The sequence below is a fragment of the Drosophila grimshawi genome, unplaced genomic scaffold, assembly GCF_018153295.1.
Source record: "Drosophila grimshawi isolate 15287-2541.00 unplaced genomic scaffold, ASM1815329v1 contig_1377, whole genome shotgun sequence".
NCBI lineage: Eukaryota > Metazoa > Arthropoda > Insecta > Diptera > Drosophilidae > Drosophila > Drosophila grimshawi.
Genome location: NW_025062900.1, coordinates 11795488 through 11808225, shown reverse-complemented (window position 1 = coordinate 11808225; position 12738 = coordinate 11795488). Strand labels below are relative to the sequence as shown.

The window sequence follows — 12738 nt, the reverse complement described above, 5'->3', positions numbered from 1 at the left end:
TAGATTAAATATTGCACTTTATGATAAAATCAATTTACGATTCTAGCTACTTTAAGTATATAGAGATGTTCACCGGGAATATGTCGCTCCATGCATTTAACAGCCTTAAACTTGAGTCTTGCCAACTGTTGGACTATTTCATCCGGTTTATTCTCGTGCAGCAGCAGCAAGTAGAGAACGCCGCCAGGTGATAGTATGTCATCCAATTGCTCCAGTAAAATGTCTGTCACCCTTCGCCCACGCCTGCCCCCCGCCCACGAATAGACCAGATTACGCTCTGTGGCTGAGGAGATCCCTTGCTGGTGGAGCAGCTCCTCATCACTGGTCACCACATACGGCGGATTGAAGAGCAGCAAATCGACGCAACGTCGTCGCAATCCATTTGTCAGATTGCAGCGAACGCTGTCCAACTTGGCACCATTGCGGGATGCAGTGCGTCTGGTTGCCTCGCAGGCCCGTGGATTAATGTCCGTGGCGAGGCAGTGGGCGGCGTGGGAGAGGCGCTTGGCCAGCGCAGTGATGATAACACCACTGCCCGAACCAATCTCGACGCACAGACGCGGCTGCAGCTGCTTCTCTAAGAACTCCAGATCTGCTTCGAGCGCGTCAAGCAACAGAAAAGAATCCTCCGCCGGCTCATAGACATGCTCATAGTCCGCCGCGGAGAGATGATCGGTGTACGGTGTCTCCATGTCTATGATATGTTCGTGCTCAGCGCCGAATCCAGTAGCGCCTGTCGCCTTCGCTGCTCCTTCTCGATCAGGCGATGGAGATTCGTTAAACGCTCCTGGCTGGTGCTCAGCACGTTGCTTATGATGGTCACCTTGTGTTTTACGTTCAACAGTTCCTTGACCTTCTCAGTGAAATCGGGTATCTGGTGTTGAGCCTTCTCAATGTCCCGCAACTGGGCCGCTAATGCGTCCAATTGTCCCCGCAGCTCCGATTGCAGTTGGATTGTGGTTGCCACGCGCTCGTCGAGCCGCTCAATGGTGGGCTTGAAGAGATTTGTGATGCCTTCGGCGAGTATGTCGCGTGTGGGATTTGTGCAGAAGTTTTCCGTATTTTCATCCAAGGAGGTCACCGTCGAATCGGAATCCTTATCCATTGCAAAACTTTTCCTATAAAATATGCTAAACCGATTGCACTGTTATCACAGTTCGATAACAAGCTCATCATAGAGATGAGCAAATTGCGCTGCACTGTTACTGCTCACTGTGACTTGCCCTAGTCACATGTGGTGAAATGTACAAAAACTGTTATTTTGTATTAGAGCATTTGTTTATTTTGCGTAATTAACCATGAAAATCAGTAATTTTCAAATGACTATCAGCCGTTCGCGATGTGATAAAATAAATCAATAATTTTGACATTTTCGGCAAGATTTGGCAAGTGTCATTACAGCGCTAAATATATCGGCCGATTGCCGACGCATATCGACGCACCGCCACAAATTCTTGCAACAGAAACAGCAACTTTGGTAATAGAGATATTAATTAAATGCTTTGATTACAACTAACTGCAAGCCGAACGCAATGGACACATATTCGGCGGATGTTGTATATCAAGCGATCAGTGCACTATTTCAAGGCACCAATCCCAAAGAGCAGGAGAAGGCAAACAAATGGCTGCAGGACTTTCAAAAATCGGTAAATTTTTGCCACACTTCGAGCGGAACACGGCATGATTTTCTTAGCACTTACGTTGCATGTGGCAAATAATTAATCATTTTGTATAATTAGATCTTCTCGTGGACCATTGCGGACGAGCTGTTGCATCAGAAACGCGATTTGCACGCCAATTACTTTGCCGCCCAGACGATGCGCAACAAAATACAGAATTCGTTCAGTGAATTGCCGCCGGAAACGCACGAAGCTCTCCGAGATTCGCTGATAACGCACATTGGCCAGATCGATGATCAGACAGACAGTGTGATTGTTACCCAACTGAGTCTGGCCGTCGCTGATCTGGCACTACTCATGGCCAGCTGGCAGGAGCCGATCAGTGATCTGTTAAAGGTGCTCGCACCGCATCCGGCATCAATTTGGCCGCTGCTCGAGGTGCTCAAGGTGCTGCCGGAGGAGATTGATTCACGATTTCTGCGACTGGGCGCCAACCGGCGCGAGGAGGTCCACAAGCAGCTGGACGCTAGTGCCGAGTGTGTGCTGGAATTTCTGTGCATGTGCGCACAGCGCGAGGATCTCGATCAGCAGCGGATTTGGCGAGCAACGTTATGCACGTACAGCGCCTGGCTGGTCATACACGCCTTCCCGCTCACCCACATCTGTGACAATGCGCTCTCCCAGCTCGCCTTTCGCCTGCTTAGCCAGCCGGCGGAGACGTCGGGCAAGCTGCATGACAATGCCACCGAATGTGTCTGTGCGCTGCTCAGTTGCATGGCCACAAGGAGCGGCAGTTTGGACGGGGATGCACAGGTGGCGCGCATCTTTGATGCCGTCTGCCAACTGGAGACGGCATATCATTTGAGTGTCGCCCACGAGGACACCGATAAGACGATTAACTATTGCCGCATCTTTACCACACTCTGCGATACGTTCTCGTTTGACATGTTCGAGCAGCAGCAGGCGATGAAGGGACTGGATTTAGTGCTGCTATGTGTCGGTCATTTCGATTATGAGGTCGCCGAGATCACATTTCATTTGTGGTACAAGCTCAGTGAGGATCTGTTCCAGCGCTACGATGACAAGCTGACGGCACGCTTTCGACCCCACATCGAGCGACTGATCAGCGCCCTTTATCGGCACGCACAAATGGAGAGCGATCACGACGGTCTCATCGAGGAGAATAACAATTTCTACGTAAGAATCAAGTTTAATTTGAGTCGGTTGGAATTTAAGCTGCTTTCCTACACATTAAAAATCGATTCCATTTCAAAATGTATTCTTCTTTTGCAGGATTTTCGACGGAAGGTCTCCGATCTGTTGAAGGATGTGGCCTTTATTGTTGGTTCCGGTGCGTGCTTTAAGCAAATGTTCATCATACTACAGACGCCCAACACAACGTGGGAGTCCACAGAGGCAGCACTGTTTGTCATGCAGAATGTGGCCAAAAATATACTGCCGTAATCTATTTTCCAAAAATTGTATCCACTAGTTGAGCAAGCTAATAATCTTTGTAATCCTTGTGCAGGGATGAGAACGATGTGATACCCAAGGTGGTGGAGGCGATACTCAATATGACGGATCAGACGCACATTGCAGTGCGGTACACATCGATAATGCTGATTGGTGAGCTCTGCGACTGGATTGAGAATCATCCGGAGCTGTTGCAGGCCGTGCTCAATTTTCTGCTGTATGCGCTGCAGCAGAAGAACGGCTTGGCGCCGGCGGCGGCGATTGCGCTAACCTCCATCTGCTCGGCGTGCAGACAGAAGATGGTCTGCCACATCAGCGGTCTGGTGGAGATAGCGCGAAGCTTGGACAGCTTTCAGATCAACAACGATGTGGCCATTGGGCTGCTAAAAGGCATATCGCTTATATTGACGAAGTTGCCCCGAGAGCAACTGCAACCAGCACTGCGAGAGATTGTCGGCTTTCAGCTGCAGCCGCTGGCGCAGCTGCTCGAGAGCAGCCACTGTCCACTGGCGAAGGGGGAGCGCAGTGATCCCGTCTATTGGATTGATCGCGCCTGTGCGATTATACGCCACACGAATCCTGATGTGCCCGACAACGTGGAGCATCCAACAGTTGCAATATTGAACGATGCCTGGCCCCTGATCTCCCGAGTCCTGGACAAATACCAGAACGATCTGCGAATCATGGAGCGCACCTGTCGTCTCATCCGCTATGCGGTGCGAATGGTGCGCAAACAGGCGCTGCTCCTGCTCGAGCCGCTGATCAAACAGATCGTTGTGCTGTATGCGGTGCAGCATCATAGCTGCTTCCTCTATGTGGGCTCTATCCTGGTGGATGAGTTTGCCAAAACGAATGAGTGCATTGCCGGGCTGCTGGAGATGCTGCAGGCGTTCATCGAACCGACATTTGGCCTGCTGCAGCTGGAGAACGGTTTGCGCAACAATCCGGACACCGTCGATGATTTCTTTCGTTTGGCCTCCCGCTACTTGGACTGCTGTCCGCTGCAGCTGCTCCAGAGCAGCCTGATCACGCCCATCTTTCAGTGTGCTCTGATTGCGTGCTCGCTGGATCATCGCGAGGCCAACTCATCGGTGATGAAATTCTTCATCAATCTGCTGACCTGGGGACGCAGCAGCAATCATCGGCATACGGAATGTCGACCCCTGGTCACAGAGCTGGCCAGCCAGCATGGCGGGGCGCTAGTCATGAATCTGATACAGGCCTCGGTGTTCCAGTTGCACTCGTACATGCTCGCCGATGTCGCCGAGGTGCTCACCGAACTCAAGCAGGTCGTGCCCCATGCCCAAATTCAGTCCTTCCTCGCCCATGCTCTCGATGCGCTGCCCAAAAAGAATAGCGGCGGCTATGTGACTGCCACACAACAGCAACTGGATGAGTTTAGCAACACGGTGCTGAGGTAAGACTCCCCAGCTATTAGTAGATATAATCGATTCGGATTTTGTTTGGCGGAGTAATCTTCAAGCTCTAAAACTGTTTATAAATATTCCTTAGCTGTTTGTATTGCAAATTAGTCTCTGGCAAATTTATGCATAACAATTAATGATTTTATAATTTTTAAAACTATTCCATGAGTCCCAAATTGATTGTATTTTGGCTAAAAGTAGTATGTCTTTTGAATTTAACCAGACAGAAAGCATGGCTTATATAAAAAATAATAGTTTGATGGAAAATCTTGTAATGCTCATAATTTTTTTTATTATTAATATAATAAAACCAGTTTTTGTTTCTAAAGACATCTTTATCCCGAGCTATTCTAAATACATATAAGAACAAAGATGCATCTTGCCCCAAAATCATATTATTTTATCTTGTTTATTCCGATATATAACAATCTTTATTTTCTTATATTTCAGAGCTGACACCACAAAAGCCGTTTCACAAGCACTGAAAACATTTACGCGACTCTTCCGTTGAAACCACCGCATTCGCATTGCCGCACCAGCAAGCAACGGCTCACCGCAGAGGGCCTGAATAATAATAATAATAATAACGATAATAATATGAGAAATTGTACATTTAAAATGATGTATACGCAATGTTGAGCAAATGCTGCCGCTTCTGTTGGGTATAGTTGGGTTGGGTGGCGCAATGATTTCACAATTGAATATACATATTATATTATTTTGCGTGCGGTCAACAGATCCTCACGTACAACGTACAATAAGTTGATTAACTTAAGAGCACACTAGAAACTAATTTATAAACTGACCTAAAATATACAATAACAATGTTTAATGACGACAACGATTCATTTCGGCCACATCTTTTACTTATTTTGTGCGTTTTCAATCGCAAATCGAATTTTCAATATATATATATATTTTTATTAGTTTATTTAAAAATGTTAGAAACTTTAGCGGCACAACGTTGAACATAACATTAACACATATTTTCACCATCTCCAGATTCAGCTCTATCCTCTCTCTATTCATCCATAAGCAACTAAATCGTGCGATTCGTCAAATTTTGAAATGTTTCACAGCAATCGAATCCATTTCCATTCTCATTGCTCGGCGAACTTGTCGTAAACTGCAGCAAGATGATCAAATAAGTAGTTAAAGCGCCGCTGATCTGCAAAATATAAGTAAAACCATGTTCGAATTTTGCAATTGAGATTAATGGAGGCTTGGCAGATAACAAGAAGTTGTCTCTAATTTTGGGGATTTTACATATATAATAAATTTTAGTTCCTTCGAGTGAACTCACCGTAAAGTAGAGCGAGCGATCAATGTTGAAGAGTCCGGCGGCTGTAAAGTTGATCTTCAGATGCATCAGTTGCATTGAGAACTGTTGCAGCTTCCTTCGGACTTCGGCGCTCTTCGCCTTGTTGAGCAGTGAGTGGACAATGGGGCCAGTTTTCTCACTCTTCTTAATCGCCCGATTGCTGCCCTCGACAATCGATATGATCGCTATCAAATACAATATCATTTGGCATGAGAAAAATGTTACAAATTCAACCGTTTTGAATTTGCTTTCCCGCTTCGATTTGCCCAGCAGCGTCTCGAGCACATAATAAGCATCAAAGACGATGATTAGGAAAGCAATTGAAATGATCGTTAGGAGCTGATAGGTGAAGTATTTGTTGGCCGTGGCAGCTGCCTCACAGATCAGATGATGTATCTCCATCGACTCCTGTATGATCTCAACCGGATCCTTTGTCACAATGGTGTACATCGAAAATGAGTCCAAACATTGAAGAGATCGTTGTTTCTGCACGGCTTTAATGCTACGCGTATCCCACTGATGGGCCAGATTCTTAAGGACCTGCAAGGATATTGAAGAGCATATAGAAGTCAGACGAGAGTTTTTAGTTTTAGGGTAAAATCTAGATTGACAGAAACTTAGAGTGAGAAAATTTAAAACGATAAATTGCTGTGTCTATTTGAAAAATGTTTTTAACTAAAATGGCAATTCCACTTTTTCTTTTAAACTTTTAATAAACTAGAGTTACGGTTTAATGCAACCCGTCACGTCCAACAAGTTAATTCTTGGTTGTTGTTAAATAAATAAATAAATGAATAAATTATAAAGAGCACGACTCTGCGAGTTTGAGAGAACGCTTGTAAGTTATAACTCGCAAGGTGGGGGTTTGAGTTAATTAATTTAATTGAGTTCGGTTGAGTGCAAAATATAATTATCCAGTTACAAATACTAAGACCACTAAGACCAAATTGGTAAGTGGACAAGTTTTACTTGAAGGACTTTAAGTTTTGCAACAGTTTTTGTTTTTTTGGTGCAAGTAATAAGTCCTTTGGGAGGCATCACTTGTGTTGCGAAACAAAATGTTGGCATCGCGGCAATGTGAAATAAAAATAAATAAATTTATTTAAGTAAAATATTTGAAAATATAATAGTTGAAACCGATTGAAAAACAATTGAATTTTTCTTAGCTCTGAGATTTTTAAGCAATTATTTTTCATATCAGAAAGAAATCTTGTAAATTTGCTATTAGCTTATCTTCAAAATGCAAACATCAATTATTATTCCACAATAAGTTCAAGAATAGTTCGTCTTAAGTCTTAAGAAAATGTCTTAAAAATATACTTTCATTGTATTGCTCATAAGTTTAATCATAAAAGCAAGTAGATAAATAATTTTAGTTAACAAAACTTCTAATCTAATTCCATGTTCCCACCTTGTTGACCATTACGAGCCGCATTTCGGTCAGGTATGTGAAGCAGGTGAACATGGTTACGGCAATTGCAATCACGGTGTGCTGAACTATGAATGTGAAATGAAGTGGCACAGTTGGATACACTTCCGATAGGTACAGCCCGGCGAAGGTGCCACACGAGAAGATGATGTTGACAAGGAACATAAAGATCATGTCCGCATAGCAAAAACGCAACACATTGCTATACATGATCTTAATGCCGACGCTGTGCAGCTGCAGATCCATGGTGTGGAACTTTTGCAAGCACTGCTCGAGTCGATGCTTGGGTATGATGGCCGTCAGATAGATGACAGTGACGCCAATGAAGCCGCTGACAATCTGCAACATATCGCCAAAATATGTAATCCTCGACCGAAAGAAGTAGCTGGCAATCGATTCGAAATTGTTGCGTATTGTCAGGATATAGCAGACGGCATAGAGACCAATGTGAACACTGCCATTGGCATAGCCAAACCACGATTTCTTAATGTCCAAGCGTCCACTGTCACTATCACAGCCCACATAGAACGAAGTCAGGCCCAGCAGATAGGTGACATGGAAGAGCGGACGCAGAGACTCGTACAGCTGTTTGGCGGACAGAAAACGACGGACGCGACTACGCAACGGGCTTTCCCTAACCGTTCCCAGTTCGATTTCGACATCAACCGTATCATCCTTTGCCATATCCAAGCTGGGCTATCCGGGTCGACTGCACAGCTGAAGCGTCGCGCGATAACTGAGCAAAGGAAGCGCAAATAATTTGCATACAGCCTGTTGTCTGTTTGGTAAGGTGGAGCCACAATTCCTTCGTGCCACTCTTGTTGACTTTGAGTGGATATAATTTGAGCAACACGAATACGAGAATGTGAATACGATTACGATATGAATGGTGGTTTGAGTATGTCAGAAATTTAATTAAGTATTGGCTTACAGCTCTGCCGTTTAATTAATGTCCATTTATAGGTGACTTGGGACCGTTCCCAGGAGGGATTTACTTACGCACAGGAATCTAATTAGTTGTGCGATTTAACCACATTTAAATGTCTCACTTTTCTTTTCTCTCTCAGTATGCAAATTGTCGAGGAAAGCTGAGCACCTTTTTTGCTAATTACTCACTAAATGATAGCTGTCTGATACGAAATTTGTGTTTCAATTAAAATCTGAAATAAGTGCTTAAATTTAGTTATGAAAATAATCGATTTGAAAAACTTTAAGCAAAATGTGAACGGGCCTAAAAATGTGCTTAATTTTGACAGTGGAAAATGCTAACCAAAATCATGTTTTCATTTTTAAGTGTATAACTATTCTGGAGGTCAAATCGTGAATTGTGAAAATCTTTTAAACCAGTGCCTGGATGCGCTTTTATGAGAGAAAGATTCAATAAGATTTCTAACTAAAAAACAAGTTAAAAAATTTAAGTGTATAATTATTTTAGATGCGAAACAATCGTGGCTTATACAAATCGATTCATTTTTGGCTTTCGATCCCATTCCTCAATTTTTAACCTTTTACTATATTTCACATGCGCACATTTTTATGACTACAACCCAATTATGTTTATGGTGTCAATAAATGAGCTGCAATATGTTGGCATAAATATTTATTGTGCTCCGGGAAATTAGCAACAAAAAAAAAACTTGAAGAAGCTAGTAGTAGATAACACTAAAAGGAATGGAAAAGCTTGTAGTAGTTTTTGCTTCCGTGAAAATTATGAATTATGAATGCCGTAAAGTTTATATAAGCGGCAAAAATATTTTCGGTTTGGCATTCACAAGATTGGGTATATAGCATGATGAGAAGATGCTCGTGTTAATCATTAAGACGAGCCTTAGTTATATGGAGCTCACTCAAATATTTTTGTGACTGGTCATTAATGTGTTTACCTTTGTTGTTTTGGTGGCCAACGTAACATGTGAGATAATATCGAGTTGTTTATCCACAATTTTCATTTATTTTTGTTGTGGTGAGCCCCCCAAAAGAATCTATAAATTTTTATTTGCAATTTCAAAAAATAAATATGTTCTTGTAAGACAAGAAACTAGGCGTCAAAAGCACATAAAAAAATGTCGTAAAAATATTTATATTTTGACAAACATAAATGAAGACAATAAATACATAGATAGCTAGTTATTCTGTACTAGTTTCACTTCTTGCTCAGACCCCCAATCCGGAGTCAATTACGCTTGGGTAACTTACCTGATTTATAATGCTCATGCGTCGCTCAAAACTGAAGGCAATTATGCAGAACAAACAAATGGCAATGGAGACCACCGAATGTTGCAGGAAGAAGGTTATGCAGACGCAAAAGGAGGGTGTAACGCCCAGCGAGACGAGTAGCTGGAACACGCCCACAAAATAAACGCCCAAAATGAGCAGTTTGCAGACGAGCAACAGGATCGAGTAACGAAAGATCCTTGAGTATTTCACACGTATTCCAATGTTGGCAAAGTTCATATCGAGACTGTGCAGAATGGTCAATGTGCGCAGCAGCTTGCAACGCTTCAATATCGCCGAGGCATAGATTACGGCGCCAGCAATGAGTCCATTAAAGATCTGCAAGCGATCGCCAATTGTTGAGATCTCCGTGCGAAAAAAGTAGCCGACAATGGATTCGCCTTGGCGGAGCGATGAGATGTAACAGAAGCCGCACAGAACGATGTAAACAAAAATGTTGAAGATGCCAAAACAGGACATTTTCACATAGGATTCGCCCATTTTGCGACGCACCACATGGAATGGTGTCAGACCGTACAAGAAAGTGAGAAAAAATAATGGACGCAGTGCCTCATAGACTTGCGACGATATAAAATACCTTCGCACACGATGCAACGTAGTTGACATTTTTTTATATTTTTGCTTTGATTCTGTTCCTTTATTTGTATTTGCGACAAAACACAACCGTTCGGTTCGGAGTGACAACTCAAACTGCAGCCAGGACGAATCGGCAGCCAGCGGCAACCGAGCTGCTTTTTGTTGTGATAACATGGAACACAATAAAAACAAAGCTATAAAAGAGTGAGAAAGAGAGATAAACAAAGAGGGAGATGGAATGAGTCATTCAGTGGCAGCGAATGTGTAACCGAAGCGAAAGCGCGTGCGAAAAATTTCATTATGATGTTTGTGAGCCGGAAGTGCGAGGACCTCAACTCAATGAGGCAACAAGTGTGCGTGTCCTTGAGCCAGGCATCCTTGCAGCATAATCAAACAGTCGCCGCTGCCATTGTTCAATTTAGTTTTTCCTCTGCCCTTTGAAATGTGATGATGACGAAAGGGGGAGATGATGCGAACTAGCATTGCCAAAATGATAGCATGACGAAAAGAATCTTCAAGTTACCCATAAAATTTAAATGCGCAGAACTATTTTTAATTTGGGCTTTTCTTTTACCAGAATGAATTTAAAGAATTGTCGCAGAATAGCTTGTAATCATATTACGCCTATGGGATAAACAGGATAAACATATGTATTTTAACCCTTCTGGATAAACATATGTATTTTAACCCTTCTGGATTAGCATATATCTTTTAACCCTTCAACAACCCTTCAATTTTGTACTCACTCAAATGGGTTTTAGGTATTAACAAAATTTGTTTAAAAATATTCTGTTTCTTTCAGTAGTTGAATGTCTGCAAAAGTGTGATAAAATAAGTGTGTTGCCCAAAGCTTGTCAGTTGTTTTGCTGAAGAGTACATTATCAGCACATCATCTTGACTGCCATGAGTCCAGATGCAGACACACACACGCACAGGCACTCATAGATACACACACAGTCGCAATTGCAGACAGTTTTATGGCTGAGCCGCTTACGAGGCGTATACGCAATATTTAATATGCAATGAGGCATTAAGGAAACTTGCTATGCAAAACAACTGAATGATTTATTTTCGCTTGACTTTTGAATGAAGTTAGGTACTCGAAAGGACTCTATTTGGGTTTAACACCAGACCGGAAACTCATTTAACAGATACAATTCTAATCAGTTTCTCAATTGTTATTTAATTCCTCTGCGAAACTTGAATAAGAAATAATATAAATAACAAAACTAATTTTAAATAATAATAAATAATAATTGTGAATTAAGTAAATAGTTTCACATTCTAAACATTAAATATTTGAAAATTATAATAGCCAAAGAATACATATAAATATAAGTTGATAAAGTTTTGTTTAAATTGTAAGCAAAGAAAATGCTTACAATCCACTTACCTTATGCAATAGTCTCACGCGACGCTTCACGGATACTGCCAGCAAGCAGAACATGCAAATTGTCATCGATACGACGATTAGTTCATAGAACGTGACGAAGGTCAGCTCCCAGGAAGGACGCACCTCCATTTGAGCGAGGCACACGACACAGATTGTTATAATGGCTGCATCCAAGATGGTGACTAGCAGCAATACTACTGCAATAGAATACTGAACCTGAAAGTAGTCGACGGGGTTTTCGAGACGCCGCAGACGTCGATCGATCCGCACCAGAGTCTCAATGGCTCGTCGCAGATGGCGACGCATAAGGAGCGGCATAATGAAAAGGACCACAGCGGTACCGACGCCAGCTATATCATGGAGTCGGCTGCTCACCTCCGAGATGTGATTGCGCATGAAGTAGCCAATTAGGGAGTCATTGTGCCGATGGGCGTGCCAATAGCAAAAGGCAAACATAAGCCAACGAATGATGGCATTGGCAAATCCAAACCAGGGTTCACGCACCATCTGCTCGCCGTAGCAACCGTCACGGGTCACATAATATGGAGTTATGCCCAGCAGCAGAGCCATTCCAACAATCAGCCTAATGCTGCTATAGAAATCCTGAGCTCTGAAGATGCGTCGCAGGAAGCGCTGCCAAAATCCTGGCGACCTTGAAACGACGCGTAGCATTTAACGATGCGGTGGCCAACGAAGCACTGAATACAAATCAATTGTTTGCATACTTTGGGGGAGTAACAACCTAATCTCCATTCGTCTGAGCTCTTCCTCTTATCACAGATTAAATATCGAGTATCGTAATCGCATTAGAGTGCCTCGCCAGTCAAATGAGCAATGTAATGAATTAAATTCGGATTCCATCTAGCTATCAAATGTCCAGCAAATGGGCATAATGTTTGTAGTGCGAAATCAATTAAATATTGCAGATTATTGTCCATTAAGTACTTAATCAAAATGATTGTAGGACTAGTTGCACAATCTCTCCAACATTTTCCAGAGATATTGAAATATTAATAAAGCGCTCAATATAGGGTATTTACTCGTCGATCACTCTCCATATGTCAGTCGTATTTGTCTATTTACTTTGGTATTGGATACATTTCATTTCCCGTTTTGGGTGTTATCATCGTGCTTAGCTAATTGCTAATGACGAGTGCTCAACTGAGTGTTTTAGTTTCCCATGTAATTATATTTCAGTGAGTAATTGATCTTTAATGGAGCAAGTTGTGAATTTCAAAGTGGGAGTTTAATTTATTCAGTCAAAGTGA

At 42.7% G+C, this 12738-nt stretch overlaps 5 protein-coding genes across 5 annotated transcripts; 1 reads left to right on the top strand and 4 right to left on the bottom strand.

Annotated features, from left to right (window-relative positions):
• On the bottom strand, positions 1–692 carry LOC122322347 (methyltransferase N6AMT1). The gene has a single exon (XM_043214477.1). The coding sequence runs from the start codon at positions 690–692 to the stop codon at positions 30–32; it is 663 nt and encodes a 220-aa protein (XP_043070412.1). The 3' UTR covers positions 1–29.
• On the bottom strand, positions 1–1105 carry LOC116804926 (SNAPIN protein homolog). Its single transcript, XM_032736012.2, has one exon. It carries the CDS (start codon positions 1103–1105, stop codon positions 695–697), a length of 411 nt encoding a protein of 136 aa, XP_032591903.2. The 3' UTR covers positions 1–694.
• Positions 1106–1445: 340 nt separating this feature from the next.
• LOC6562279 (transportin-3) lies at positions 1446–5357 on the top strand. Its single transcript, XM_001988408.2, has 5 exons — positions 1446–1646; positions 1740–2816; positions 2913–3079; positions 3148–4509; positions 4967–5357. Exons 1-5 carry the CDS (start codon positions 1533–1535, stop codon positions 5025–5027), a joined length of 2781 nt encoding a protein of 926 aa, XP_001988444.1. The 5' UTR covers positions 1446–1532; the 3' UTR covers positions 5028–5357.
• Positions 5358–5444: 87 nt separating this feature from the next.
• Positions 5445–10107, bottom strand: LOC6562280 (putative gustatory receptor 28b). The gene is made up of 4 exons (XM_032735811.2): positions 9463–10107; positions 7249–7962; positions 5820–6377; positions 5445–5684 (listed from the first exon to the last, which is right to left on the bottom strand). The coding sequence occupies exons 1-4, from the start codon at positions 10105–10107 to the stop codon at positions 5556–5558; spliced, it is 2046 nt and encodes a 681-aa protein (XP_032591702.2). The 3' UTR covers positions 5445–5555.
• A 1348-nt stretch (positions 10108–11455) lies between these two features.
• LOC116805231 (putative gustatory receptor 28b) lies at positions 11456–12142 on the bottom strand. The gene has a single exon (XM_032735813.1). The coding sequence runs from the start codon at positions 12140–12142 to the stop codon at positions 11456–11458; it is 687 nt and encodes a 228-aa protein (XP_032591704.1).
• Positions 12143–12738: the final 596 nt, after the last annotated feature.